Source organism: Mustelus asterias, chromosome 6 (assembly GCF_964213995.1).
Source record: "Mustelus asterias chromosome 6, sMusAst1.hap1.1, whole genome shotgun sequence".
Classification (NCBI taxonomy): Eukaryota; Metazoa; Chordata; class Chondrichthyes; order Carcharhiniformes; family Triakidae; genus Mustelus; species Mustelus asterias.
The window spans coordinates 137,574,025-137,601,842 of NC_135806.1; the positions used below are offsets into that span (position 1 = coordinate 137,574,025).

General features: G+C 44.0%; 1 protein-coding gene across 1 annotated transcript in view; it reads right to left on the reverse strand.

Annotated features, from left to right (window-relative positions):
- Positions 1-8,374: 8,374 nt before the first annotated feature.
- sh3bp2 (SH3-domain binding protein 2) overlaps positions 8,375-27,818 on the reverse strand; it is a 156,083-nt gene continuing 136,639 nt past the window's right edge. The window contains exons 9-13 of the mRNA XM_078215191.1: positions 24,334-24,460; positions 12,568-12,623; positions 11,806-11,884; positions 11,644-11,703; positions 8,375-8,640 (exon numbers count right to left, since the gene is read on the reverse strand). Of these exons, the coding sequence (XP_078071317.1) occupies positions 8,503-8,640; positions 11,644-11,703; positions 11,806-11,884; positions 12,568-12,623; positions 24,334-24,460 (460 nt within the window). The 3' untranslated portion in view covers positions 8,375-8,502. The remainder of the gene's footprint in view (positions 8,641-11,643; positions 11,704-11,805; positions 11,885-12,567; positions 12,624-24,333; positions 24,461-27,818) is intronic.

Consider the following 27,818-nt stretch of genomic DNA (forward strand, 5'->3'; position numbering starts at 1 on the left):
AGGCTTTCAACAAAGTCACATATGAGAGATTAGCATGTAAAATTAAAGTGCATGGGATTGGGGGTAGTGTATTGGGCTGGATAGAAAACTCGTTGGTAGGCAGGAAACAAAGAGCAAGAATAAACGGATCTTTTTCCAGTTGGCAGGCAGTGACTAGTGGGGTACCACAGGGATCAGTGCTGGGATCCCAGCTATTCACAATATAAATGATTTAGATGAGGGAACTAAATGCAATATTTCCAAATTTGCAGATGGCACAAAGCTGGGTGGGTGAGCTGTGAGGAGGATGCAGAGATGCTTCCATATGATTTGGACAAGCTGAGTGAGTGGGCAAATGCATGGCAGATGCAGTATAGTGTGGATAAATGTCTGGTTATCCACATTGGTAGCAAAAACAAGAAGGCAGATTATTATCTGAATGGCTATAAATTGAGTGGGGAATGTGCAATGAGACCTGGTTGTCCTCATACGCCAGTCACTGAAGGTAAGCATGTAGATGCAGCAGGTAAATTGTATGTTGCCTTCGTAGTAAGAGGATTTGAGTACAGGAGCAGGTATGTCTTGCTGCACAGGGTCTTGCTGAGTGCAGTTTTGGTCTTCTTATCTGAGGAAAGATGTTCTTGCTTTAGAGGGAGTGCAGACAAGGTTCACCAGATTGATTCCTGGGATGATGGGATTAAAGTATAAGAGATTGAGTCAGTTAAGATTATATTCCCTGGGGTTCAGAAGAATAAGGGGGGATCTCATAGAAACCTATAAAATTCTAACAGGACTAGACAGGGTATATGCAGGAAGGATGTTCCTGATGGCGGGGGAGTCCAGAACCAGAGGTCATGGTCTAAGGATAAGGGGTAAACCTTTTAACACTGAGATGAGGAGACATGTTTTCACCCAGAGAGTGGTAAGCCTGTGGAATTCCCTACCACAGAAAGCAGTTAAGGCCAAAACATTGTATATTTACAAAAAGGAGTTAAATAAAGCTCCTGGGGCGAAGGGGATCAAAGGATATGGGGGAGAATGTGGAATCAGGCTATTGAGTTGGATGATCAGCCATGATCATAATGACTGGTGGGACACGCTCAAAGGGCTGAATGGCCTACTCCTGCTCCTATTTTCTATGTTTGATTGGAGTCTTAATTGGCTTAATTTCCTGTCTTCCTCTGTGAACCCCTATGAATGCAAATTATGTTCTAAAATTCTCTTCAATTTAAACGTAAAACCAATAACATTTGCACAAGAAGTGCAACACTGTAAACCAAGGAACTTAAAATTCCAAATCAACGGGTTATTTTTGTTTACATTTAATTGACATGATTGTAATCATTCTTGTTTAGCTTTTTGCGCATTCTTCTGTGCTCGATTTTCCAGTGTTAAGTTGGTCTCAACTTTCTGTCGAATAGAAGACATTTGCATTGATAACTCTTCCACTGGCTAAAGAATAGACATGCTCATACAACCACTGACATCAGTTATGGAACAAACAGTCTGCTCTCTTCTATTTTAAACAAAGAACGTTAAGCTGTAGATTTACACCCATGTTAAAATAGTGGGATGAGAACGTTAGGCAAAAATATTGACACAAGCATCACTAACACAGTACATTGCAATTTGAATGTGAAAGAAAAAGAAAAATTGTAAAATGCTAGAAATCAAAAATAAAAATAGAAAGTTTTGACATTGAGTCAGTCAATATCTGAAAAGACACATCAACATTTCTGATGAATGGTCTCACCCAAACTTTAACCTTTCTCAAATGCTGGCCCCTTTCTCTGCCCAATGCTTGCTAACTCATTGCGCATTTTCAACATTTCTTGTTTTTATTCACTGCATTTTCCAATATTGGCAGGAAGCCCATTAAGTTCTCCAATGGCAATATTCTGCTGTTCTAACAAAAGATTATTGCTAGTTGCAAGAGGGTTTCTGATCCAGCAGCAAACTGTGAGGAGATGCAAAGATTTTTGTTTCACAAAACTCTAATGCCACATAAAACTATGGCTTGAACCCTGCTTTGTTGAAGACTAGGCTCCATGAGGGCAAAAATGTATTAAAGCCTGGGTCCAACAGTGCAATTGTAACAACCATCCCCTTTGCTGCCTTTAGAAAATTAACACAAAAGTTGCAATTCCAAAGCTTGCTTATAATTTCTACCCTGCTTACAATGGCAAACCTATTATCTCCAGCACAGCAGTTTCATGAAGATAGTTTCACATGATAGATGCTATTGGCATTTGTTAAAAAGAAATGGTTCTAGTGGCTAAGCCTTTGAGTATCCAAGCCGTGCAGATCAACAAGGTCTCAGGTCCAATCCTAGCTTGTGCTCAGCAGTGAATGGGTCCTGGATGAGGGAGGAAAAAAGAAAACAGGGTTCCAGCTTTTGTCTACTTACCTACTGGAAGTGTGCATGCCAGATGATGATAGGATTAGCTGAGTCTGTGATATTCGTTGCAATTGAAACAGACTCATATAAATTCAAAGAGAGGAAAATAATTACACATAAATCAAATAACACAAATCATTGGCAACTGGAATGATGAAATGTTTTCATACAAACAGATCTCAAAAATAGTTTATTCATATAAAAAAGCCCTATGTACATTTGCTAAATAATTTTCAATATCTATAAATGGTAGTTATTTACATATAAATCGATCCACAATGTAGTTCACTTTTAAATAAATGTAATATCGTTAAAACTTTTAATACTACTAAAACCCAGTCTTGTGCTATATTTTAAAAACTTCTCAAAAAATACACCACATATCCTATTCCCTTTCTTCAGCCCCCTCATTTGCTCTGGTATTGTAAAAAGGGAAACTGTGGACAGGAAGTATCAACTAAACACACAAATTCATGAAAATGAGCAATATCATCAGCATCCACAAAGGAAAAAGATAGGCTAACGTCACAGGTTTGGGCCCTTCAACCTATCTGTCACAGCTTTGACTTGAAATAAGAGCCTGTCTTTTCTCTTTTTGACTGCAAAGGTAGTAATCTCGGGATTGCTACCTGTGCCACGCGACAGTGAGAGTAGGAATGGAATGAGGTGGAGGATAAATGCGTGGCTGAGGGATTGGAGCAGGGGGCAGGGATTCAGGTTTTTCTGGATCATTGGGACCTCTTTTGGGGCAAGTGTGACCTGTACAATAAGGACGGGGTGCACTTGAATCCCAGGGGGACCAACATCCTGGCGGGGAGGTTTGCTAAGACTACTGGGGAGAGTTTAAACTAGTATGGTTGGGGGGTGGGAATCAAATTGAAGTGACTGGGAGAGAGGAGGTTAGCTCACAAATAGCGAAAGCTTGTCGACAGTGTGAGAGGGAGGATAGGCAGGTGATAGAGAAGGGGAGCGCTCAGACCGAAGTTTTGAGATGTGTCTATTTTAACGCAAGGAGTGGTGTGAACAAAGTGGATGAGCTTAGAGCGTGGATCACTACTTGGAAATATGATGTGGTGGCCATTACAGAGACTTGGATGACTCAGGGACAGGACTGGTTACTTCAAGTGCCGGGTTTCAGATGTTTCAGAAGCGGCAGGGAGGGAGTCAAAAGAGGTGGGGGAGTGGCACTGTTGATCAGAGATCATGTCATGGCTGCAGAAAAGATGGACACCATGGAGGGATTGTCTACGGAGTCTCGGTGGATGGAGGTTAGGAACAGGAAGGGGTCAATAACTTTACTGGGTGTTTTCTATAGGCCGCCCAATAGTAACACGGATGTTGAGGTGCAGATAGGGAAACAGATCCTGGGAAGGTGTAATAATAACAGAATTGTCGTGATGTGGGATTTTAATTTCCCAAATATTGATTGGAATCTCCCTAGAGTAAGGGGTGTAGATGGGGAGGAGTTTGTTAGGTGTGTTCAGGAGGGTTTCTTGACATAGTATGTAGATAAGCCTACAAGAGGAGAGGCTGTACTTGATTTGGCATTGGGAAATGAACCTGGTCAGGTGTCAGATCTCTCAGTGGGAGAGCATTTTGGAGATAGTAATCATAATTCTATCTCCTTTACAATAGCATTGGAGAGAGAGATAGGATCAGACAAGTTAGAAAAGTGTTTAAGTGGAGTAAGGGGAATTATGAGGCTATCAGGCAGGAAATTGGAGGCTTAAATTGGAAAGAGGTTTTCTCAGGGAAATGTACGGAAGCCATAGAAAGGGTGCAGAGGAGATTTACAAGGATGTTGCCTGGGTTGAGGACCTGCCTTATGAGGATAGGTTGAGTGAGCTCGGCCTTTTCTCCTTGGAGAGACGAAGGATGAGGGGTGACCTGATAGAGGTGTATAAGATCTTGAGAGGTATTGATCAAGTGGACAGTCAGAGGCTTTTTCCTCGGGCTGAAATGGTTGCCACAAGAGGACACAGGTTTAAGGTGCTGGGGAGTAGGTACAGAGGAGATGTCAGGGGTAAGTTTTTCACTCAGAGGGTGGTGGGTGCGTGGAATGGGCTGCCAGCAACGGTGGTGGAGGCGGATTCGATAGGGTCTTTTAAGAGACTTTTAGATAAGTACATGGAACTTAGTAAGATAGAGGGTTATAGGTAAGCCTAGTAATCGCTAAGGTAGGGACATGTTCAGCACAACTTTGTGGGCTGAAGGGCCTGTATTGTGCTGTAGTTTTTCTATGTTCTATGATATGCCAGCTGACCTGCTGTCTATTTGCAATGTTTTCTATTTTTAACTATAGGTGTGACATGGTCTTCTGAAGTATTGTTATCCACAGGACAATGCCAATGACCAGAAAACGAAACCTAATCACTGTTAATAAAATCGAATTTTATGTTCAATTGTGCTACTATGACCTCTGCTGAATGCTCCTGAATTGATTATGACTGTGCAATAATAAGCAGGTTGATACTTTCATTGGGTGTGTGTGAATTTCAATTTCAATTAAAACAATATATGTCTATTAGAACATTAAATTAGCTGTCTGGTTTTCAGAAATTTGAACACTGTGTGAATGAGTAAAATGGAACAATGCTAACATCATTAAAAACTGCAAAAGCTTTGCACCATTAAAAAAAATCTTTCCTCTAGATCCTCCCCTATCACCACCACTAGTTTAACCATCAGTTCGATGCCAATTCTCAACTCCAAAATTTATATTACGTGGAACAGATAGGGTAAATAGAAGGAAACTATTTCCATTGGTTGGGTAGACAAAGATTAAGGGATAGAATCTAAAAATTAGAGCCAGATTTTCAGGCGTGAAATACACACAAAAAAACAATAGGAGTTTGGAACTCTTTTCCACAAACGGCATTTGATGCTAGGCCAGTTATACAGTTTAAATCTAAGATTTTGATAACCATCTGCTCTGGTGAGGAGTGATACAGATAAGTTTAAAGGGATGGGGAGCAAAGTTCAGTAAATGGAATTCGGTTGCAGATTAGCCATGATCTCTGGATGAGGGGTTTGTTTTATGAGAAAAGGTTGAACAGGTTGGGCTTATACTCAATGGAGTTTAGAAGAATGAGAGATGATTTTATTGAAGCATATAAGGTGCTGAGCAGGTTTAACAGGATATGCTGTTAAAGGAGGATTTTTTTCTCTCAGAATGACATTAGTTTCCCCAATGAGCAGTGGAAGTTGAATCATTGAACATATTCAAGGCTGAGTTAGACAAATTTTTGATTAACAAGGGAGTTAAGTGTTATGGGGGACAGACAGGAAAGTTGAGTTAAGGCCACATCAGATCAGCTATGACTGTTGGAGCAGACTTGAGGGTCAAATGGCCTGCTCCTATCATGTTCTTATCTCACTGAATGGTGGAATAGGCATGAAGAGCTAAATGGCTTATTCATATTTCCATGTACGTTTTGTGATATTGTTTAACAAATGTTAAACAATCTGAAATTCCTCTCTCCAAAGTTGTAACTAAAATAATGAGAAATTTCAGTAAAATGCATTATATTTTGTACGTTACTATCACACAGTATACATTTTAGGACCACTATTTATTTTAAACCCAAGATGAATTAGGCAATATCATAGGACGATACAATGACTCAGCTAGTTAATTCATGGAGAACTGAACTTGTAGATGGGTTCCAAGTTTGGCCCCTTCTCCATGTTGATTTCAGTTGGAGTATGTGAGCAATTTTGGGCCCCACACCTCAGGAAGGACATACTGGCACTGGAGCGGGTCCAGCGGAGATTCACACGGATGATCCCAGGAATGGTAGGCCTGACATACGATGAACGTCTGAGGATCGTGGGATTATATTCATTGGAGTTTAGGAGGTTGAGGGGAGATCTGATAGAAACTTACAAGATAATGAACGGCTTAGATAGGATGGACGTAGGGAAGTTGTTTCCATTAACAGGGGAGACTAGGACGCGGGGGCACAGCCTTAGAATAAAAGGGAGTCACTTTAGAACAGAGATGAGGAGAAATTTCTTCAGCCAGAGAGTGGTGGGTCTGTGGAATTCATTGCCACAGAGGGCTGTGGAGGCCGAGACGTTGAGCGTCTTCAAGACAGAAATTGATAAATTCTTGATTTCTCGAGGAATTAAGGGCTATGGGGAGAGAGCGGGTAAATGGAGTTGAAATCAACCATGATTGAATGGTGGAGTGGACTCGATGGGCCGAATGGCCTTACTTCCGCTCCTATGTCTTATGGTCTTATGGTCTTATAGTATTACATGAGCTACTAAAATTGGTCTCAGTGTCCCTAGATTAGGAAGTAGAAAGTCTATTTAGTCTCTGCTGGAAATTGCATGTGTGCTTCTTGGATGAAGACAGCTTGAACCCCTCTTGTAGCCACAGTATTTAAATGGCTGGTCCAGTCCAGTTTCTGATCAATGGTAATCCCCAGAATGATAATGGTCGGGGATTCAGTTATGGTAATGTCATTATCATGGGGCAATGGTTGGTTACTTTCTTGTTGGAGATGGCCATTGCTTGGCATTTGTGTGGTGCAAATCTAACTTGTTGTTTATCAGCTGAAGTCTGAATATTGTCAACTTTATTGCAAAGGGAATGAAAGTAGGAACATCTTGTTACAGTGGTAAAAGGCATTGGTGAGACCACAGCTAATGTACCACATACATACTGGATAGGAAATCCAGTTGGCCAGCCAGCGATGCCCATGTCCCACAAATGAATTTTAAAAAAACAAAAGAGAAAATGTTGGAAAATCTCAGCAGGTCTGGCAGCATCTGTATTGAGAGAAAAGAGCTGACTTTTCAAATCCAGATAACCTTTGTTAAAGCTGCTGAGATTTTCCATCATTTTCTCCTTTGGTTTCAGATTCCAGCATCCGCAGTAATTTGCTTTTATTATATTAGAAAAAAATACAGTTTTGGTGTCCTTATTTAAGGAGGGATATACTTACAGTGGTGGCAGGAAAGGTTCATTAGGTTGATTCCTGGGATGAAGGGGTCGTCCTATGCAGGAAGGTTAACAAGGTTAGGCCTATACATATAAGATTCTGAGGGGGCTTGACAGGGTGGATGGTGAGAGGGAAAATCTTCATGGAAAAATCTAGAACTAGAGGGCACAGTTTTAAAATAATTTAAGATGGAGATGAGGAGAAATTTTTTCCCTGAGGGCCATTAAGATTTGGAATTCTCTACTCCTGATGGCAGTGGAGGCTGGGTGGTTGAATATATTCAAGGCTGAATTAGACAGCTTTTTGATAGACCATGGAGTCTATGGTTATAGGAAGTAGACAGATAAACAACCACAAACAGCTGTAATCTTATTTAATGGCAGAGCAGGCTTAAGGAGCTAAATGGTCTGTTCCTGCTCCTATTTCTTATGTTCTTATGGATGTGTACATTTGAAAAAAACAAATAGGAATATAAGCTGAAAAGCTGAGAAGAGGTAGATGGAAAGGGAGGAAATCTGCAAAGACCTGGCAGTGGTGCTGGTTTCAGTAGCCTACTTGCTCGTCATTTAACAATGTACAAACTAAAGAATGTTTTAAGATTCTCAAAACCTTTTCACTCCATCCTGGATTTCTCAGAAAAAAATCCTAATGATGTTGAAGTAATGTTTAAGGAGACGTAATACAGGATTACAATTCTATACAGTAGATCAATGCTCAAAACATGAATCAAACTGTATTTAATACTACATGTATTGCCAACATCCACCTCAAGCCCAGAGTTAGAAGAGCCCAGGTGGCACCCATGATTCCCCTTGCAGTTCTTTCCATCTTGGTTGAGTGATCAGGATGCTGAGCTGAAAGTGCTTCACAAACACGAAAGGGAAGTAAACGTCACAGTTCAGATAATTACCAGTATCTTTTCTGTGTGACACAGAAATGAGAGTGTAAGGCATTACAGCTGCTTTGTTTTGATAAAGTGAGATTTCACAGCTTTTCAGATTCTCCTGGCATAATGATTCATGCAATGCACTACAGTTCTGTTTCTTCACTGTTTCTGCCTTCTTCTAAAACAGTATTGCTTGAATCATCTTCAAACTTTGAATGTGCCGTAAATTGTCTTGTTGGCCATTTCAGTTTGTTTCAAGTCCAAAGAGGTGGCATATAGATGGGTCAATATCAAAGTGGGCTCTTATAGCCATAAGGCACCCTAAGATGTAGACAGTCATGGATTGGGAGTGTGTGCTTATGGTAAAACTCGACCATGCTTGCAAGGCATGTGAACTTTATCTCAGATTCTAGATAGAACTTGGATTCCTAAAAGAAAAGCAAAAATGTAATTTAGAACAATACTCTCTTACCTTTTCTACTGCTATCAGGAATACAAATACTGTAAAATTGATAAATAATTAACATTGAATTCAAATGCAACTCTCTTTCATGGGATGTGGGCATCACTGGCTAAGCCCATCCGTAATTGCCCTTGAGAAGGTGGTGGTGAGCTACCTTCTTAATAGCTGCAGTCCATGTGGTGTAGGTACATCCACAGTGCGTTAGGAAGGGATACTCGTCGGATGGCATTGCCTGAAATCTCTGAATACAAGTCATGAATTGGAGAGAATAGGAGTGGTGAGTTTTAAACGTGGATTAGATTTATGGCAGATTATAATTACTAAGCTTTTGCCCAGGGCCACAATCTCAATTCTTTAAATGAGCTTTAAGGAAGAAATGTTTCAGGTACATTCCGGCAAGAGGGAAAGGTAGGGGCACCATGGATGACAAGCAAGATGGGGATATATGATGTAACATATTAGTTGAATTCTTCAAGTGAAAACCAGGCCAAGTACAGTGGCACAGTCACCTAGTTTGGGTGGCTTGCATCCGAGTTTACCAAGGGAAGTGGGATGGAGACAGCGGAAGGGCTTCCCATAATCTTCCATTCTTCCCTTGATATGGGAGAGGTGCCAGGTGATTGGAAAATGGCACAATTTCAAGTCTTATTCAAGGAATAGTGTAAGGACACTCCTACTAACTATTGGTCAGTAAGTTCAACATTTGTGGTGATTAAGATTTTAGAAACAATATTCAGGGGGAAAAATGACAATACTTGGAGAGGTTTGAGTTAATTAAATGGAACCATCACAGATTTGTAAAAGGCTAACCTAATTGAATTTTTGATTAAGTAACAGCGAAGGTTAATGAAGAGAATGCAGTAGATTTTGTCAATCCAAATTGATTTATTATTGTCACATGTATTAGTATACAGTGAAAAGTATTGTTTCTTGCATGCTATACAGACAAAGGGCCTGATTTTACCATTTTGAGTCTAAGTGCCGAATCTGGGCATCAAATAGATCTGCGCCTGGAATCCTCTTTCCAGCGCGCCCATACGCGTTTTGCCGGCTCTGGCCCGATTCATGCCGTGGGTGGGGCTTAGCGCTGGCGGACCGATTGGAGCTCTGAATTGCGCATGCGCAGTTCGAAAAAAATCTGACAGAGCGCCCAGGCGCGTAAGAAAAATAAAGCAGAAAGCGGAGAGCGCGGCTCTCTGACGTTCATCCTCCGGTCGGGGGGAGGGAGGGTGGGACCCAGATCATCCTCTGGTCGGGGGGGGCGGGACCCAGATCATCCTCTGGTTGGGGGGGGGGGGGGGTGGGGGGGGGGGGGGGTCCGCTGCCAGTCTGCAGCCGATGCCTCCTCCCGGAGTGGACGTGCAGCCATGTCATCCCACAAAACCTTCAGGATGAAGCGATTCCTCGCAAAGAAGATGAAGCAGAACCGGCCGATTCCACAGTGGATCCGCATGAAAACCGGCTACAAGATCAGTACAACTTCAAGAGGTACACTACCAGCCACAGATTACTCTTCCCTGCAGGAGCGAGAGAGCGGGAGTGATGGCTGTGGCTGGTAGTGTACCAGTGATGGTGTATCCCTTTACAGGCCCAGCTTGGTCCTTCTCCAGTGTCTCCTCTTGGACTTGTACTGATCTTGTAACCGGTTTTCATGCGGACCAATGTGGAATCGGCCGGTTCTGCTTCATCCTCTTAGCGAGGAATTGCTTCATCCTGAAGGTTTTGTGGGATGGCATGGCCGCACGTCCACTCCGGGAGGAGGGATCGGCTGCAGACTGGCAGTGGACCCCCCCACCGACCAGAGGATGATCTGGGTCCAGCCCCCCCCCCATCTCCTCCTGCCCCCCCTCTCCTCCTCCCACCCGTGCCCCCCTCCTCCCCCCACCGACCAGAGGATGATCTGGGTCCCGTCCCCCTCCTCCTCCCACCGCACCTCCCCCCCCTCGACCCCCCACCCCAACCAGAGGATGTCCTGGGTCAGAGAGCCGTTGGAGGCTCTGACCCCGCTCTTCGGAAGCTGCAGCGACGACTTCAGACTTTTATTTTGCTGGTTGCTTACAGCGCGGATGTGGATCGGACCAGAAGACGGTAAAGTGGGATTTGGCGGTAGAGTTGGGCGCGCCGTTCATTTAAATCGTCGGGCCGCCCGATTTGAGCACGGGCCGGACCCGCGCCCGAATCGGGTGTCGGTAAAGCCGCGATCTGCTCGGAATCGGGTGCAGATCGTGGTATAGGCCCGACGCCCAACTTTACCGCGATTTCATGCCCGAAAATGGGCGCGAAGGTTTGATAAAATCAGGCCCAAAACATACCATTCATAGAGAAGGAAAGGAGAGAGTGCAGAATGTAGTGTTACAGTCATAGCTAGGGTGTAGAGAAAGATCAACTTAATGCGAGGTAGGTCCATTCAAATGTTTGTTGGCAGCAAGGAAGAAGCTGCTTTTGAGTCAGTTGATACATGTCCTCAGGAGGCTACTGGGATAAGGTGGAGGAATGGGACTGACTGAATTGTTCTACAGATAGCCAGCATGGATTTGAAGGTTGGAATGGCCTCCATCTGTGTCATAAAGACTTCATAATTAGAATTGTATACCCACCGGGGGGCAGGCGTGCGGACATAAAATCAGGTGGCGTCACTGGAATTTTACAAACGGCAGAGTGGTGTCAGGCCTTCTCTTTGGCCAGCCGAGGCCCTTCAGTGGCCAATTAATAGCCACTTGAGGGCCTCCTCCCGCTACTGCTTATATTTTCCATGATGGCTTACTGCTCATTTTTATATACTTATTAAAATACAACTAACCATATCTGAAATTCTAATTAGTCACATGGACCTAGTGTCTAGTGTACTGGACATTAATGTTCTGGAAAGGTTTTCCACTGAACGGAGGGTTATACTCTTAAAAAAGGAATTCAGAATTAAAGCAGCAAATGTGGGTTACCACCCATTATTTAAACAAAGTTTACTGACCTTTTCAAAAATTCTGTAGTTCCTCACTTTCTTCTCTGAATCATCCCATACGACTAAAACCTTTTGCAAGAGAGGAAAAAGTAGGATATGTTTTACAACGGACTGATTACTTATTAGTAATGGAGCAAAGTCATACACTTGTACAAATTATTAAACTGCTACCTTTCCCGACTTTGAAGAATTCCTTATGCAATACAATCCTTTCTCTGGGTTGGAACCAGGACTTGTAGAAATGAACAACCTTTGTGAATAGATGAGAATGATTTTATTTAATTACTTCATGAGTCTGTGTACTTTATTAAAATTGTGCTCAGTTTTATTCAACAAAACATTATCTTGCCCCAAAACTTGACTTCCATTCCCCCTGTAGCATATTCTGACTATGGCATCACTGCTCTTTGTTGACTTAGCTAATCAGAGCCAGTGCAGCATTAGGGTTGAAATAGGGTGAAGGGGAAAATCAATCAAGTCAGTGTTACCACTTCTGATTGTTATTCAGATGGAAATGAACATATTTGGACATGGGTAGAATGTGGCTAGACTGTGAAGCTCCCCACAGTCCAAATCCCTGATGCTATTGACCATCAGGGTTGACAGATCAATAATCATTTTGGCAAAGGACAAGAGGATGCCTAATTTATATGTAAATATGCTACGGAAGAGAGAGGGAAAAACTAACATGTGAAAGGAATAGTATCACCGTTGGGTTGTCTGTGCACAATTGAGGTGCTTCAATACAACTTTGAAAGATATTAGTATTTACTTTACGTTGAAAAACTTCCCTGGAGAATGATGTTGTACATTGCAGAAAGAGATGCAATTGCATTTCCACAATTGCTTCAAGATGGTGGAAAAATTGAATGGTGCCATTCAGCCTGAATGATTGGTAATATATCTATATTTATTAGTTTAATTAATAATTACCTTTCAACATCATTGGATTCCGTTGTATTCACAAATACAGAAGACGGCAGCGGTACCTATGATCAAACCAAGCAATGAAATTGTTAGTGAATAAACAAATGTGACAATTCAGTCTAAGATTTTCATCCATTTAAACCTTTTTGTTCAACTGCTTTTCTGTGCAGCCTCCTTGATTACCCTGGTGGACCAGCAACACCACAACTAGAATTGTGGAATTCACTACCACAGAATGTAGTTGAGGCCAAAACGTTGTTTGATTTCAAGAAGAAATTAGATATAGCTCCTGGGGCTAAAGGAATCAAGGGATATGGGAGGAAGGGGGAAATCAGGATATTCAATTCGTTGATCAGCCACGATCAAGATGAATGGTGGATCAGGCTCGAAGGGCTGAATGGCCTACTCCTGCTTCTAGTTTCTATGTTTAACTGGAACATAGTGCTTTGGGTCAGCTTTTAGGTCTGGAATAAGTCATGTTAAGGTAAGATTTTTTTTTTAATGAAACCTACCTTTTTGATGGCTGCTTAGGAAGCATTTAGACCTTGTAATCCTGCCGTTTACTTGCTAATTTCAGGGCAAACCAATGACACAAAAGTGATCTTATTTAGCAGGTTTATTGCGCCAGCACCTATTTTAGGCAGTCGCTAGTATCTGAGCTAATATGGCAATATGATACTGTTCAAGTGTGGGAGTTTGTCACCATGGGGGCGGCCATACGAAAAAAATTCCATGTCCAGAATGAGCGTGCAAACGGGAGAGTTTCGGATCCGTTTTTTGGTGAGGAAAAGCTGTATTGTCAGAGCAGCCCTCATGTAAGTACAAGTTCTTTCTTTACCTCAATGGTTTACACATCTATAGTGCTCTCCTCGTAAAAAGGGACATCTCAAAATACTTTACAGGGCAAATGAAAGGAAAAAAGTTGGTATTTCTTGTTCACCACCACATAGCTCAAAGCTTTAGCAACCAAAGAAATGTGATCACTAGCTGTGGATCACCTGGTGTGGGAGTGCTTGATATTGACACTGGATGGACCAAGTGAAAACTGTTCTATTCCTTCACATCAACAAATGCAACAGTCCTAAATGCTGGTCCATAAAACAAAATGATAATTGTAAACTAACCATGACAGCATTATTAGATGGACTTGCATTTATATAGCATTAATTACATTGGATATCCCAAAATGCTTTACAGCAAATGAAGTATAAGGACACAATCTTTCCAGAACACTTTAATTTACCCTCTCAAAAGTAGAAGAGTGATCCAGTTTGGATTGGGTGAATCCTGGGTTACTGAGAAAAGTATGGTTGAACATTATGAAGGCTCTGGCCATAATCCTGCACTGCTTAGATAAGGGGGTGATGCCAGAGGCCTGGAGAATTGTAAAAAAGGAGAGAGATAAATCAAACAAGTATAGGTCAGTCAGCCTAACGTCATGGGGAAACCTTTCGAGGCAACCATTTGGGACAAATATAATTGGCACTTGGAAAATTATGAAGATTACTAAATGAAGATCATCATGGATTTGTTTAAGGCGAATCTCAAAAGAAAAAACAACTAAAAGAGCCATGGTCCCAATTGCCACTTTCTCCAGTGCAGTCAGGGATGGGCAATGAATGACTAATTTGATTGAGCTTTCTGCTGAAGTAACAGAGATGGTTGAGGAGGGTGATGTAGCTGATGTGTATATCTATATTCAAAAGACATTTTTAAAAGTAGCACATAATAGATTAGTAAGAAAAGTTAAAGCTCATGGGAATAAAGGGAACGTGACAATGTGGATAGAAAATTGGCCAAAGGACAGAAAGCAGGGAGTAAGGGATAATAGCTTTTTAGATTAGAGATATGCAGTGGCCTTTCTTAGAGATTTATATTCGGACCATTGCTCTTTTAATTTTTTTTTCGTTTTGGGATGGGGGCACCATTGACAAGAATTATTGCCCATTCCTGTCTGCACTGGGGAAAGTGGCAATTCAGATCACTGCTATTTTTCCATGAAAGATCTGGACTTGGGTATGCAAAGCATAAATTCAAAATTTTCAAATGTCACAAAATGTCAGAAATGTAGTAAACAATGATAAGGATAGTTACAGTCTTTGGAGGACTCTGGCTCCCAGGAGCCAGAGTCCACGATGTCTCGGATCGTGTTTTTGAAATCCTTAAGGGGGAGGGGGACCAGCCCCAAGTTGTGGTTCACATAGGTACTCAAGACATAGGTAGGAAAAGGGGTGGGGATGTAAGGCAGAAATTCAGGGAGTTGGGGTGGAAGCTTAGGGCTAGAACAAACAAAGTTGTTATCTCTGGTTTGTTACCCGTGCCACGTGATAGTGAGGAGAGGAATAGGGAGATCGAGCAGTTGAACACGTGGTTACAGGGATGGTGCAGGAGGGAGGGTTTCAGATACCGAGACAATTAGGGCTCTTTCTGGGGTAGGTGGGACCTCTACAAACAGGATGGTCTGCACCTGAATCAGAGGAGTACCAATATCTTGGGGGGGAAATTTGCTAATGCTCTTCGGGAGGGTTTAAACTAATTCAGCAGGGGGGGGGGGGTACCTGAATTGTAGCTCCGGTGTACAGGAGGTTGAGAGTAGTGAGGTCATGGATGAGGTTTCAGGGTCGCAGAAGTGTACTGGCAGGCAGGAAGGTGGTTTGAAGTGTGTATACTTCAACGCCAGGAGCATCGGAATAAGGTGGGTGAACTTGCAGCATGGGTTGGTACCTGGGATTTCGATGTTGTGGCCATCTCGGAGACATGGATAGAGCAGGGACAGGAATGGTTGTTGCACGTTCCAGGGTTTAGATGTTTCAGTAAGTGCAGGGAAGGTGGTAAAAGAGGGGGAGGTGTGGCATTGTTAGTCAAGGACAGTATTATGGTGGCAGAAAGGACTTTTGTTGAGGACTCGTCTACTGAGGTAGTTTGGGCTGAGGTTAGAAACAGGAAAGGAGAGGTCACCCTGTTGGGAGTTTTTTATAGACCTCTGAAAAGTTCCAGAGATGTAGAGGAAAAGATTGCAAAGATGATTCTGGATAGGAGCGAAAGTAACAGGGTAGTTGTACTGGGGGACTTTAACTTTACAAATATTGACTGGACAAGATATAGTTCGAGTAATTTGGAGGGGTCGGTTTTTGTCCAATGCATGCAGGAAGGCTTCCTGACACAGTATGTAGATAGACCAACAAGAGGCGAGGCCACATTGGATTTGGTACTGGGTAATGAACCAGGCCAGGTGTTAGATTTGGAGGTAGGTGAGCACTTTGGTGACAGTGACCACAATTCAATTACGTTTACCTTAGCTATGGAAAAGGATAGGTATATACCAAAGGGCAAGAGTTATAGCTGGGGGAAAGGAAATTATGATGCGATTAGGTGAGATTTAGCTGGCATAGGTTGGGGAAGGAAACTGTAGGGGATGGGCACAATTGTAATGTGGAACTTGTTCAAGGAACAGCGACTATGCGTCCTTGATAAATATGTACCTGTCAGGCGGGGAGGAAGCAGATGTGTGAGGGAACCGTGGTTTACTAAGGAGGTTGAATCTCTTGTGAAGAGGAAGGAGACTTATGTAAGGATGAGACGTGAAGGCTCAGTTAGGGAGCTTGAAAGTTACAAGTTAGCCAGGAAGGACCTAAAGAAAGAGTTAAGAAGAGCCAGGAGGGGACATGAGAAGTCTTTGGCAGGTAGGATCAAGGAAAACCCTAAAGCTTTCTATAGGTATGTCAGGAGTAAAAGAATGACTAGGGTAAGATTAGGGCCAGTCAAGGACAGGAGTGGGAAGTTGTGCGTGGAGTCTGAAGAGATAGGAGAGGCACTAAATGAATATTTTTCGTCAGTGTTCACACTGGAGAGGGACAGCGTCGAGGGGAGTACTGAGATGCAGGCTGTTGGACTGGATGGGATTGAGGTTCATAGGGAGGAGGTGTCAGCAATTCTGGAAATGGTAAAAATAGATAAGTCCCCTGGGCCGGATGGGATTTATCCTAGGATTCTCTGGGAGGCTAGAGAGGAGATTGCAAAGCTTTTGGCTTTGATCTTTGGGTCGTCATTGTCTACTGGAACAGTGCCAGAAGACTGGAGGATAGCAAATGTTGTCCCCTTGTTCAAAAAGGGGAGTAGAGACAACCCTGGTAATTATAGACCGGTGAGCCTTACTTCTGTTGTGGGCAAAGTATTGGAAAGGATTATAAGAGATAGGATTTATAATCATCTGGAAAGGAATAATTTGATTAGGGATAGTCAGCATGGTTTTGTGAAGGGTAGGTCGTGCCTCACAAACCTTATTGAGTTCTTTGAGAAGGTGACCAAAGAGGTGGATGAGGGTAAAGCGGTTGATGTGGTGTATATGGATTTCAGCAAAGCATTTGATAAGGTTCCCCATGGTAAGCTTTTGCAGAAAATACGGACACATGGGATTGAGGGTGATTTAGTGGTCTGGATCAGGAATTGGCTAGCTGGAAGAAAACAGAGGGTGGTGGTTGATGGGAAATATTCATCCTGGAGTTCAGTTACTAGTGGTGTACCGCAAGGATCTGTTTTAGGGCCACTGCTGTTTGTCATTTTTATTAATGACCTGGATGAGGGCATAGAAGGATGGGTTAGTAAATTTGCGGATGACACTAAAGTCGGTGGAATTGTAGACAGTGCGGAGGGAAGTGGCAGGTTACAGAGGGACATAGATAAGCTGCAGAGCTGGGCTGAGAGGTGGCAAATGGAGTTTAATGCGGAAAAGTGCGAAGTGATTCACTTTGGAAGGAGTAACAGGAATACAGAATACTGGGCTAATGGTAAGATACTTGGTAGTGTGGATGAACAGAGGGATCTGGGTGTCCATGTGCATAGATCCCTGAAAGTTGGCACCCAGGTTGATAGGGTTGTTAAGAAGGCGTACGGTGTGTTAGTTTTTATTGGTAGAGGGATTGAGTTTCGGAGCCAGGAGGTCATGTTGCAACTGTACAAAACTCTGGTGCGGCCGCACTTGGAGTATTGCGTACAGTTCTGGTCGCCGCATTATAGGAAGGATGTGGAAGTGTTGGAAAGGGTGCAGAGGAGATTTACCAGGTTGTTGCCTGGTATGGTGGGAAAATAGTATGAGGAAAGGCTTAGGGGCTTGAGGTTGTTTTCGTTAGAGAGAAGAAGGTTAAGAGGTGACTTAATAGAGGCATACAAGATGGTCAGAGGATTAGATAGGGTGGATAGTGAGAGCCTTTTTCCTCGGATGGTGATGGCTAACACTAGGGGACATAGCTTTAAATTGAGGGGTGATAGATATAGGACAGATATTAGAGGTAGGTTCTTTACTCAGAGAGTAGTAAGGGCGTGGAATGCCCTGCCTGCAGCAGTAATAGACTCGTCAACATTAAGAGCATTCAAATGGTTATTGGATAAACATATGGATGAGATTGGAATAGTGTAGGTTAGATGGGCTTTAGATTGGTTTCACTGGTCGGCGCAACATCGAGGGCCGAAGGACCTGTACTGCGCTGTAATGTTCTATGTTCTAAAGGTAGTAGTAGAGGCGGATACAATTTTGTCTTTTAAAAAGCATTTAGATAGTTACATGAATAAGATGGGTATAGAGGGATAGGGACCAAATGTGGGCAATTGGGATTAGCTTAGAGGTTTAAAAAAAAAAGGGCGGCATGGACAAGTTGGGCTGAAGGGCTTGTTTCCATGCTGTAAACTTCTATGACTCTATGACTTGATGAGAATGTCAACATTCTCCTTTCTACACTCACCATCCACCACATCCTTCTCCTTTGTGAATACTGGGGGGAATTTTACCATTTTGAGTCTAAGTGCCGGATCTGGGCGTCAAATAGATCCGCGCCTGGAATCCTCTTTTGCCGGCTCCGGCCCGATCCACGCTGTGGGCGGGGCTTAGTGCTGGCAGACCGATCGGAGCCCTGAACTGCGCATGCGCAGTTCGAAAAAAATCTGACAGCGCGTCCAGGCACGAAAAAAAAAGCAGAAAGCGGAGAGAGCGGCTCTCTGACGGTCATCCTCTGGTCGGGGGGGAGGGGTTGGGAGGGGAGGGGGTGTGACGCCTCATCTCATCCCCTGGGGGGGGGTGATGGAGAGGGGAGGGGGTGTGACGTCTCATCCTCTGGGGCGGTGGGAGGGGGTGTGACCGATCATCCCCTGGGGGTTCGTGACGTATCATCCTCTGGTTGGGGGGGGGGGTTCCGCTGCCTGTTTGCGACCGATCCCTCCTGGCACCATCACTGGTTCACTACCAGCCACAGATTACTCTTCCCTGCAGGTGCGAGAGAGCGGGAGAGATGGCTGTGGCTGGTAGTGAACCAGTGATGGTGCCAGGAGGGATCGGCCGCAGACAGGCAGCGGAACCCCCCTGACCAGAGGATGAGACGTCACACCCCCTCTCCTCCCCCCCCCCCCCCCCCCCCCCCAACCCCCGCCGGAGGATGAGACGTCACACCCTCTCTCCACACCCCCCCCAGGGGATGATCGGTCACACCCCCTCCCCTCCCACCCCTCCCCCCAGGGGATGATCGGTCACACCCCCTCTCCTCCTCCCACCCCCCTCCCGCCCCGACCAGAGGATGACCTGGGTCAGAGAGCCGTTGCAGTCTCTGACCCCGCTCTCTGGAGGCTGCAGCGGCGACTTCAGACTTTTATTTTGCAGGTTGGTAACAGCGCGGACGCGGATCGGGCCAGAAGACGGTAAAGTGGGATTTGGCGGTAGAGTTGGGCGTGCGGTTCACTAAGTCGTTTTAAATGCATGCAAATGCATTTAAATCGTCGGGCCGCCCGATTCGGGCGCCCGCCAGACCCGCGCCAGAATCAGGTGTCTGTAAAGCCGTGATCTGCTCGGAATCGGGTGCAGATCCCGGTATAGGCCCAACGCCCAACTTTAACCGCTATTTCGCGCCAAGTTTTGGTAAAAACAGGCCCACTGATGCAAAATACTTGTTAAGGACCTCACCCACCTCATCTGGCTCCACACACAAATTCCCTCCACTGTCCTTGAGTGGACCTACCCTCACCTTAGTTACCCTCTTCCTCCTTATATACGCATAAAAAGCCTTGGAATTCTCCTTAATCCTACCTGCCAAGGACATTTCATGGCTCTTTTTTGCCCTCCTAAGTTCCTGTTTAAGTTCTTTCCTGCTATCATGAATTCTTCAAGAGCCTTGTCCGTTTTCAATTTTCTGAAATTTATTTGTGCTTCCTTCTTCTTTTGCACTAAGCTCACAATCGCTCTTTCATCCAGGTTCCCGAATCTTGCCATCTTTTTCCTTCATTTTTACAGGGACATACTTGTCCTGTTAACAACTGACTTTAAAATTTTTTTTATTCCAATTCAATCAAATCAAGTCCAATTCAGAGTCTCAACAAGTTGAGACATTTCCGATCCAAGCTGACAAGACAGGGTATGCCTCCTGTCTTAGGCCTGATCTACATGAGCCAAGCTGATTGGAGTAGGTGCAGGTCCTCCTCCTCCAAGGCTTGATCTTATTTGCATCTTAGCCAAAAGGCCGAGATGCCGCTTTTAAAAATTGCTTCAAATGAAGCTAAAATGTAACCTAATGACCTCAACCAGGCGCAGCATCCTATCCATACTACACTTGATCTTAGCCAAAAGGCTGAGAACTGACTTTTTAAAAATACTTTTCCAATTCAATTAAATCAAGTCCAATTCAGAGTCTCAACAAGTTGAGACATTTCCGATCCAAGCTGACAAGACAGGGTATGCAACCCCTACCCTGTCTTGGGCCTGATCTACATGAGCCAAGCTGATTGGAGTAGGCGGAGGTTTCCTTCTTCAAGGCTTGATCTCATTTGCATCTTAGCCAAAAGGCCAAGATGCCGCTTTTAAAAATTGCTTCATATGAAAATGAAGCTTAAATGCAACCCAATGACCTCAACCAAGTGCAGCATCAGCAGACCACACTTGATCTTAGCCAAAAGGCCGAGAAGAGGCCGAGAACTGACTTTTTAAAAATACTTTTCCAATTCAATCAAATCAAATCCAATTCAGAGTCTCAACAAGTTGAGACATTTCAGATCCAGGCTGACAAGACAGGACGGGAGACCAAAACCACCCTGTCCTGGGCCTGATCTACATGAGTCAAGCTGATTGGAGAAGGGGGAGGATCCTCCTCCAAGACTTGAGCTCATTTGCATCTTAGCCAAAAGGCCGAGATGCCGCTTTTAAAAATTGCTTCATATGAAACACATGAAGCCTCAGTGTAACCTAATGACCTCAACCAAGTGCAGGCGATCCATACTACACTTGATCTTAGCCAAAAGGCCGAGAAGCGAAGAAACCCTTTGGAGCCACTTGTTTGACTTTTTTAAAATACTTTTCCAATTCAATCAGATCAAATCCAATTCAGAGTCTCAACAAGTTGAGACATTTCCGATCCAGGCTGACAAGACAGGGTGGGTGACTAAGCCACCCTGTCCTGGGCCTGATCTACATGAGTCAAGCTGATTGGAGAAGGGGGAGGATCCTCCTCCAAGACTTGAGCTCATTTGCATCTTAGCCAAAAGGCCGAGATGCCGCTTTTAAAAATTGCTTCATATGAAACATATGAAGACTCAGCGTAACCTCATGACCTCAACCAAGTGCGGATCCGATACTACACTTGATCTTAGCCAAAAGGCCGAGAAGCGCCACTTGTTTGACTTTTAAAAGACTCCCACATATCAGATGTGGATTTACCCTCAAACAGCCGGCCCCAGTCTACATTCTCTAGCTCCTGCCTAATACTGTCATAGTCAGCCTTTCCCCAGTTTAGTACTTTCACTCTGGGACTACTTCTATACTTATCTACAAGTATCTTTAAACTTACAGAATTGTGATCTCTGTTCTCAAAATGGTCCCCCACTGAGACATCAATCACCTGTCCGGGCTCGTTTCCCAGAACCAGGTCTAAGATAGCCCCTTCCCAAGTTGGACGATCTATATATTGCCTCAAGAAGCACTCTTGGACACACTGAACTAACTCTGCCCCATCCAATTTCATGGCACTAAAGGAATCCCAATCTATGTTGGGAAAGTTAAAACTGTCCATCACATCAACCCTGTTGTGTTTACATCTTCCCATAATCTGCTGACAAATCAGTTCCTCCATTTCATGCTGGCTGTTGGGAGGTCTGTAATACAACCCCAACAGTGTGATTGCACCACTTTTGTTCCTGAGTTCTACCCATATGGCCTCACTGCATGGTCCCACCAACATGTCTTCCCTCTGTATAGCTGTGAGATTCTCACTAATCAATAAAGCAACAGCCCCATCTCTTTTGTCACCCTCCCTATCTCACCTGAAGCATCTAAATCCTGGAATGCTAAGCTGCCAGTCATGCCCTTCTTCCATCCAAGTCTCCGTAATTGTCGCAACATCATAGTTACATGTAATAATCCAAGCTTTAAGTTCATCCGCCTTACCTGTCATGCTCCTTGCATTAAAGCAAAGACACCTCAGACCATCTGTCCTGTAATGTTTTGTACACTCTCCCTGTGTTTTATTTCTCTTAGCCTTACTGAACCCATTCACAGAGTTCTCCACAGTCTCAGTACTCTGTACTGTGGCCCTATTTGATTTTTGACTTTGGTTTCTCTGCTTTTCACTTTTCCCCTTAGTGCCTTTGTTTCTGTCCACACTTAACTTCCTTCTGACTCCCTGCATCAATTCCCATTTTCCTGCCACATTATTTTAAATCCTCCCCAACAGCACAAGCAAACACTCCCCCAAGACATTGGTTCCAGTCCTGCCCAGGTGCAGACCGTCCGATTTGTACTGGTCCCACCTCCCCCAGAACCCGTTCTAATGTCCAGGAATTTGAATCCCTCCCTCTTGCACCCATCCCTCAAACCATGTATTCATCTTAGCTATCCTGACATTCCTACTCTGACTAGCATATGGCACTGTTAGCAATCCTGACATTACTACCTTTGAGGTCCTACTTTTTAGTTTAACTCCTAACTCCCTAAATTCAGCTTGTAGGACCTCATCCCGTTTTTTACCTATATGCACCACGACACCTGGCTATTCACCCTCCCCCTCCAGAATATCCTGCAACCGCTCCGAGAGATCCTTGACCCTTGCACCAAGGAGGCAATATACCATCCTGGAGTCTTGTTTGTGGCTGCAGAAACGCCTGTCTATTCCCCTATCACTATTGCTCTGCCACTCTTTATCCTGCCCTCCTGTGCAGCAGAGCCAGCCACGGTGCCATGAGCCTGGCTGCTGCCATCTTCCCTTGGTGAGCCATCTCCCCCAATAGTATCCAAAACGGTATATCTGATTTGGAGGGAGATGACCGCAGGGGACCCCTGCACTGCCTTCCTACTCTTGCTCTGTCTGGAACTTTGGGCAAAGAGCAGGAGAGTGGGATGAATTGGATCGCCCTTTCAAAGAACAGGTGCAATGGGCACAATGGCCTCCGTCTGTGCTGTATCATTCCACGATTCTATGACAACATAGCCCTAATATTTCAAATCTTGAAACATTTTGATCATGTGGTTTTACAATAAATTAGCTGTGATTTTCTGTAAATTGTCTATACTGCAAATGTTATTACCCAACAGCAATAGTTCATCCTTCCCCTCTCCCTGAGCATGCTTACTTCAGATTCCTCCTCCCCATTATTGCTAGATAATTCCACCAGAGGCCACTATTTGCTAACCTCTGTCACTCCTTTCTAGTTGCTCCATAAATACTTCCCAATACTCAAAATTAAATGCAACCGTTTGCACATTTTAGGAATTTAATATGGCAACAAATTTCTGATTCTCTTAATTGGCACAAAATACAATGCTTTAAAATTCAGAATCCAAAGCAAAGGACTAAGGCAGTGCAGGTCACCAAGACTGGGTAAAAAAATAAAGTTCTGTTCAATTTAAATTTTTGCCTGAACATTGTAAAAAAAAAGTGAAGACTGAGGAAGGTAAGGGATTCTACTGAAACAAGATGGCAGGAAAGAATGAGTGTGCAATGAACATTGGATTTCAATGCAATAAAGGTATAGGAAGGATAAAATAATTAAGGGCAGTTTAAGATCACAAGCGGGATTTTCCGGCCGGTCTCGCCCCGAAACCAGAAAATCTCGCCCGAGGTCACCGGACCTTTCCATGCATGGTCCGCTTCCCGCCCACTCCGATTCCCGTGGCGGGGGGAGGGGGGGGGGGGGAACGGTAAAATTCACCCCAAATATCAGATGAGACGTTAAACAATGGTCACCTTCCTTTTCCAGTGGATGTTAAAGATCCTACGGTACTAATTGTAAAGGAGAAAAAAGATTGCCTGATGTCCTAACCAACATTTCTTCCTCGAGCAAAGTCACCAAAAAAATTAACCAATCATCTCATTACCATTACACAGCTATTGCTCGTGCAAAATAACAGTCGTATTTGACAATATAATTCATTATGAAACACTAACGTTTTGATAATTTGATAATGTTTTATACAAGGAGGCCAATATTATCAAAAGTCACTATTTACAGATTAAAAACAATAAAATATTGTGACATGCACAGAGATAAGAGATGGGAAATAAATATTTCACTTCACACTCAAACTCCAACATATAGATAATAGGAACAGTAGCATTTCGACATTAAATATTTTAAAAGTAACAATATAATTCAAACAGTGTTTTTTATCTCTTGTTGTCCAACACACTCTGCTGTGCTCTAATCTGAGCCATTGGGTAGGGAACTGGGGGAATAAATATTGATGGAGTGCCCATTGATTACAACCAGCGAGTGGAGGGTATTCACAAAAGAAAAGCACGTTCTTACATTTTCATAATCATCATCATCCTCCTCAGATTCATGACATTGTGCCGGCTGTGATTGAGACCTTTGTCGAAGGACTGGTTTTTCAGTTTCAACAGACCGAAAACTTTGTCCTTCAGGAGATGAACGGCTGCAAGAAATAACGTTTTATTAGTTTTTAGTCGTTGTGTATTAACCATGATTTTCTTACATTCTGCATCAGTATACAATAAGAGTTGTTCTATATTACATGTATCAGTTATGCATGAACGCCTGATCGTTCAAACTATTACAAAAAATGCCCTTTTGGTGAACCCACAGATACGGTTAAAATATGGATATCACGAAGTTATACCTCCTAATGCGCTGCTCCTCCCTTACCTTTAGGAGGTGATGGCCTGGTGGTATTATTGCTGGACTATTAATCCAGAAACTCAGCAAATGTTCTGGGGTCACGGGTTCAAATCCCGCCACGGCAGATGGTGGAATTTGAATTCAATAAAAAAATCTGGAATTATGAATCTACTGATGACCATGAAACCATTGCCGATTGCCAGAAAAACCCATCTGGTTCACTAATGTCCTTTAGGGAAGGAAATCTGTCATCCTTACCTGGTCTGGCCTACATGTGACTCCAGAGCCATAGCAATGTGGTTGACTTTCAACTGCCGTCTGTACAAGGGCAACTATGGATGGGCAATAAATGCTGTAAGAAGTTTAACAACACCAGGTTAAAGTCCAACAGGTTTATTTGGTAGCAAAAGCCACACAAGCTTTCGAGGCTCTAAGCCCCTTCTTCAGGTGAGTGGGAATTCTGTTCACAAACAGAATTTATAAAGACACAGACTCAATTTACATGAATAATGGTTGGAATGCGAATACTTACAACTAATCCAGTCTTTAAGAAACAAAACAATGGGAGTGGAGAGAGCATCAAGACAGGCTAAAAAGATGTGTATTGTCTCCAGACAAGACAGCCAGTGAAACTCTGCAGGTCCACGCAACTGTGGGAGTTACAAATATTGTGACATGAACCCAATATCCCGGTTGAGGCCGTCCTTGTGTGTGCGGAACTTGGCTATCAGTTTCTGCTCAGCGACTCTGCGCTGTCGTGTGTCGCGAAGGCCGCCTTGGAGAACGCTTACCCGAATATCAGAGGCCGAATGCCCGTGACCGCTGAAGTGCTCCCCAACAGGAAGAGAACAGTCTTGCCTGGTGATTGTCGAGCGGTGTTCATTCATCCGTTGTCGCAGCGTCTGCATAGTTTCCCCAATGTACCATGCCTCGGGACATCCTTTCTTGCAGCGTATCAGGTAGACAACGTTGGCCGAGTTGCAAGAGTATGTACCGTGTACCTGGTGGATGGTGTTCTCACGTGAGATGATGGCATCTGTGTCGATGATCCGGCACGTCTTGCAGAGGTTGCTGTGGCAGGGTTGTGTGGTGTCGTGGTCACTGTTCTCCTGAAGGCTGGGTAGTTTGCTGCGGACAATGGTCTGTTTGAGGTTGTGCGGTTGTTTGAAGGCAAGAAGTGGGGGTGTGGGGATGGCCTTGGCGAGATGTTCGTCTTCATCAATGACATGTTGAAGGCTCCGGAGGAGATGCCGTATCTACGGCATCTCCCCCGGAGCCTTCAACATGTCATTGATGAAGACGAACATCTCGCCAAGGCCATCCCCACACCCCCACTTCTTGCCTTCAAACAACCGCACAACCTCAAACAGACCATTGTCCGCAGCAAACTACCCAGCCTTCAGGAGAACAGTGACCACGACACCACACAACCCTGCCACAGCAACCTCTGCAAGACGTGCCGGATCATCGACACAGATGCCATCATCTCACGTGAGAACACCATCCACCAGGTACACGGTACATACTCTTGCAACTCGGCCAACGTTGTCTACCTGATACGCTGCAAGAAAGGATGTCCCGAGGCATGGTACATTGGGGAAACTATGCAGACGCTGCGACAACGGATGAATGAACACCGCTCGACAATCACCAGGCAAGACTGTTCTCTTCCTGTTGGGGAGCACTTCAGCGGTCACGGGCATTCGGCCTCTGATATTCGGGTAAGCGTTCTCCAAGGTGGCCTTCGCGACACACGACAGCGCAGAGTCGCTGAGCAGAAACTGATAGCCAAGTTCCGCACACACAAGGACGGCCTCAACCGGGATATTGGGTTCATGCCACAATATTTGTAACTCCCACAGTTGCGTGGACCTGCAGAGTTTCACTGGCTGTCTTGTCTGGAGACAATACACATCTTTTTAGCCTGTCTTGATGCTCTCTCCACTCCCATTGTTTTGTTTCTTAAAGACTGGATTAGTTGTAAGTATTCGCATTCCAACCATTATTCATGTAAATTGAGTCTGTGTCTTTATAAATTCTGTTTGTGAACAGAATTCCCACTCACCTGAAGAAGGGGCTTAGAGCCTCGAAAGCTTGTGTGGCTTTTGCTACCAAATAAACCTGTTGGACTTTAACCTGGTGTTGTTAAACTTCTTACTGTGTTTACCCCAGTCCAACGCCGGCATCTCCACACAATAAATGCTGGCCAGTCAGCGACGCCCATGTCCCAGGAATGAATTTTTAAAAATCTCGCTGAGAGACACAGCATTCAAATATATGGAATGGCATGAGGTTCCAGTACTAACGTAATAGATGTCCACTTAATTTGCCAGAATAAGTTAATGTTTGCTCATTCCCTTCAGTATAGAAGACAAATGGTATGTTGACCTTCATAGCAACAGAATTCAAATAGAGGAATAAGGATGTTTTACTGCAATTGTATCAGGCGTTGGTAAGGCCACACCTGAAGTTTTGGTGTCCTTATCCGAGGAAAGATGTCCTTGCTATAGAGGGAGTACAGCAAAGGTTTATCAGGCTGATTCCTGTGACGGCATATGAGGAGACTAAATCAGTTAGGATTATAGTCATTGGAGTTCAGAAGAGTGAGAGAGGATCTCATAGAAACTTATAAAACTCTAACAGGATTAGAAAAGGTAGATTCTGAACGAATGTCCTTGATGGTGGGGGAGTCCAGAACGAGGGGTCATAGTTTGCGGATAAGGGGTCAGACCTTTTAGGACTGACATGAGGAGAAATTTCTTCACCCAGAGGGTGGTGAATGTGTGGAATTCACTCCCACAGAAAGTAGTTGAGGCCAAAGCGTTGTGTGATTTCAAGAAAAAATTAGATGTAGCTCTTGGGGATAAAGGGATCAAGAGATATGGGGGAAGGATGAGATCAGGATATTGAATTTGATGATCAGCCATGATCTAAATGAATGATGGAACACGTTCAAAGGGCCGAATCGTCTACTGCTGCTTCTGTTTTCTATGTTTTCTATATTATATGATAGGGCGGTATGGTGGCACAGTGGTTAGGACTGCTGCCTCACATCGTATTAACAGGATGCAAATAAGGTTCACGCCCGCCTCTGGTGGGTTTTCCAACTCACATGGCAGGCACCACCGGATTTCCCGCTGCAAATTCACACTGGT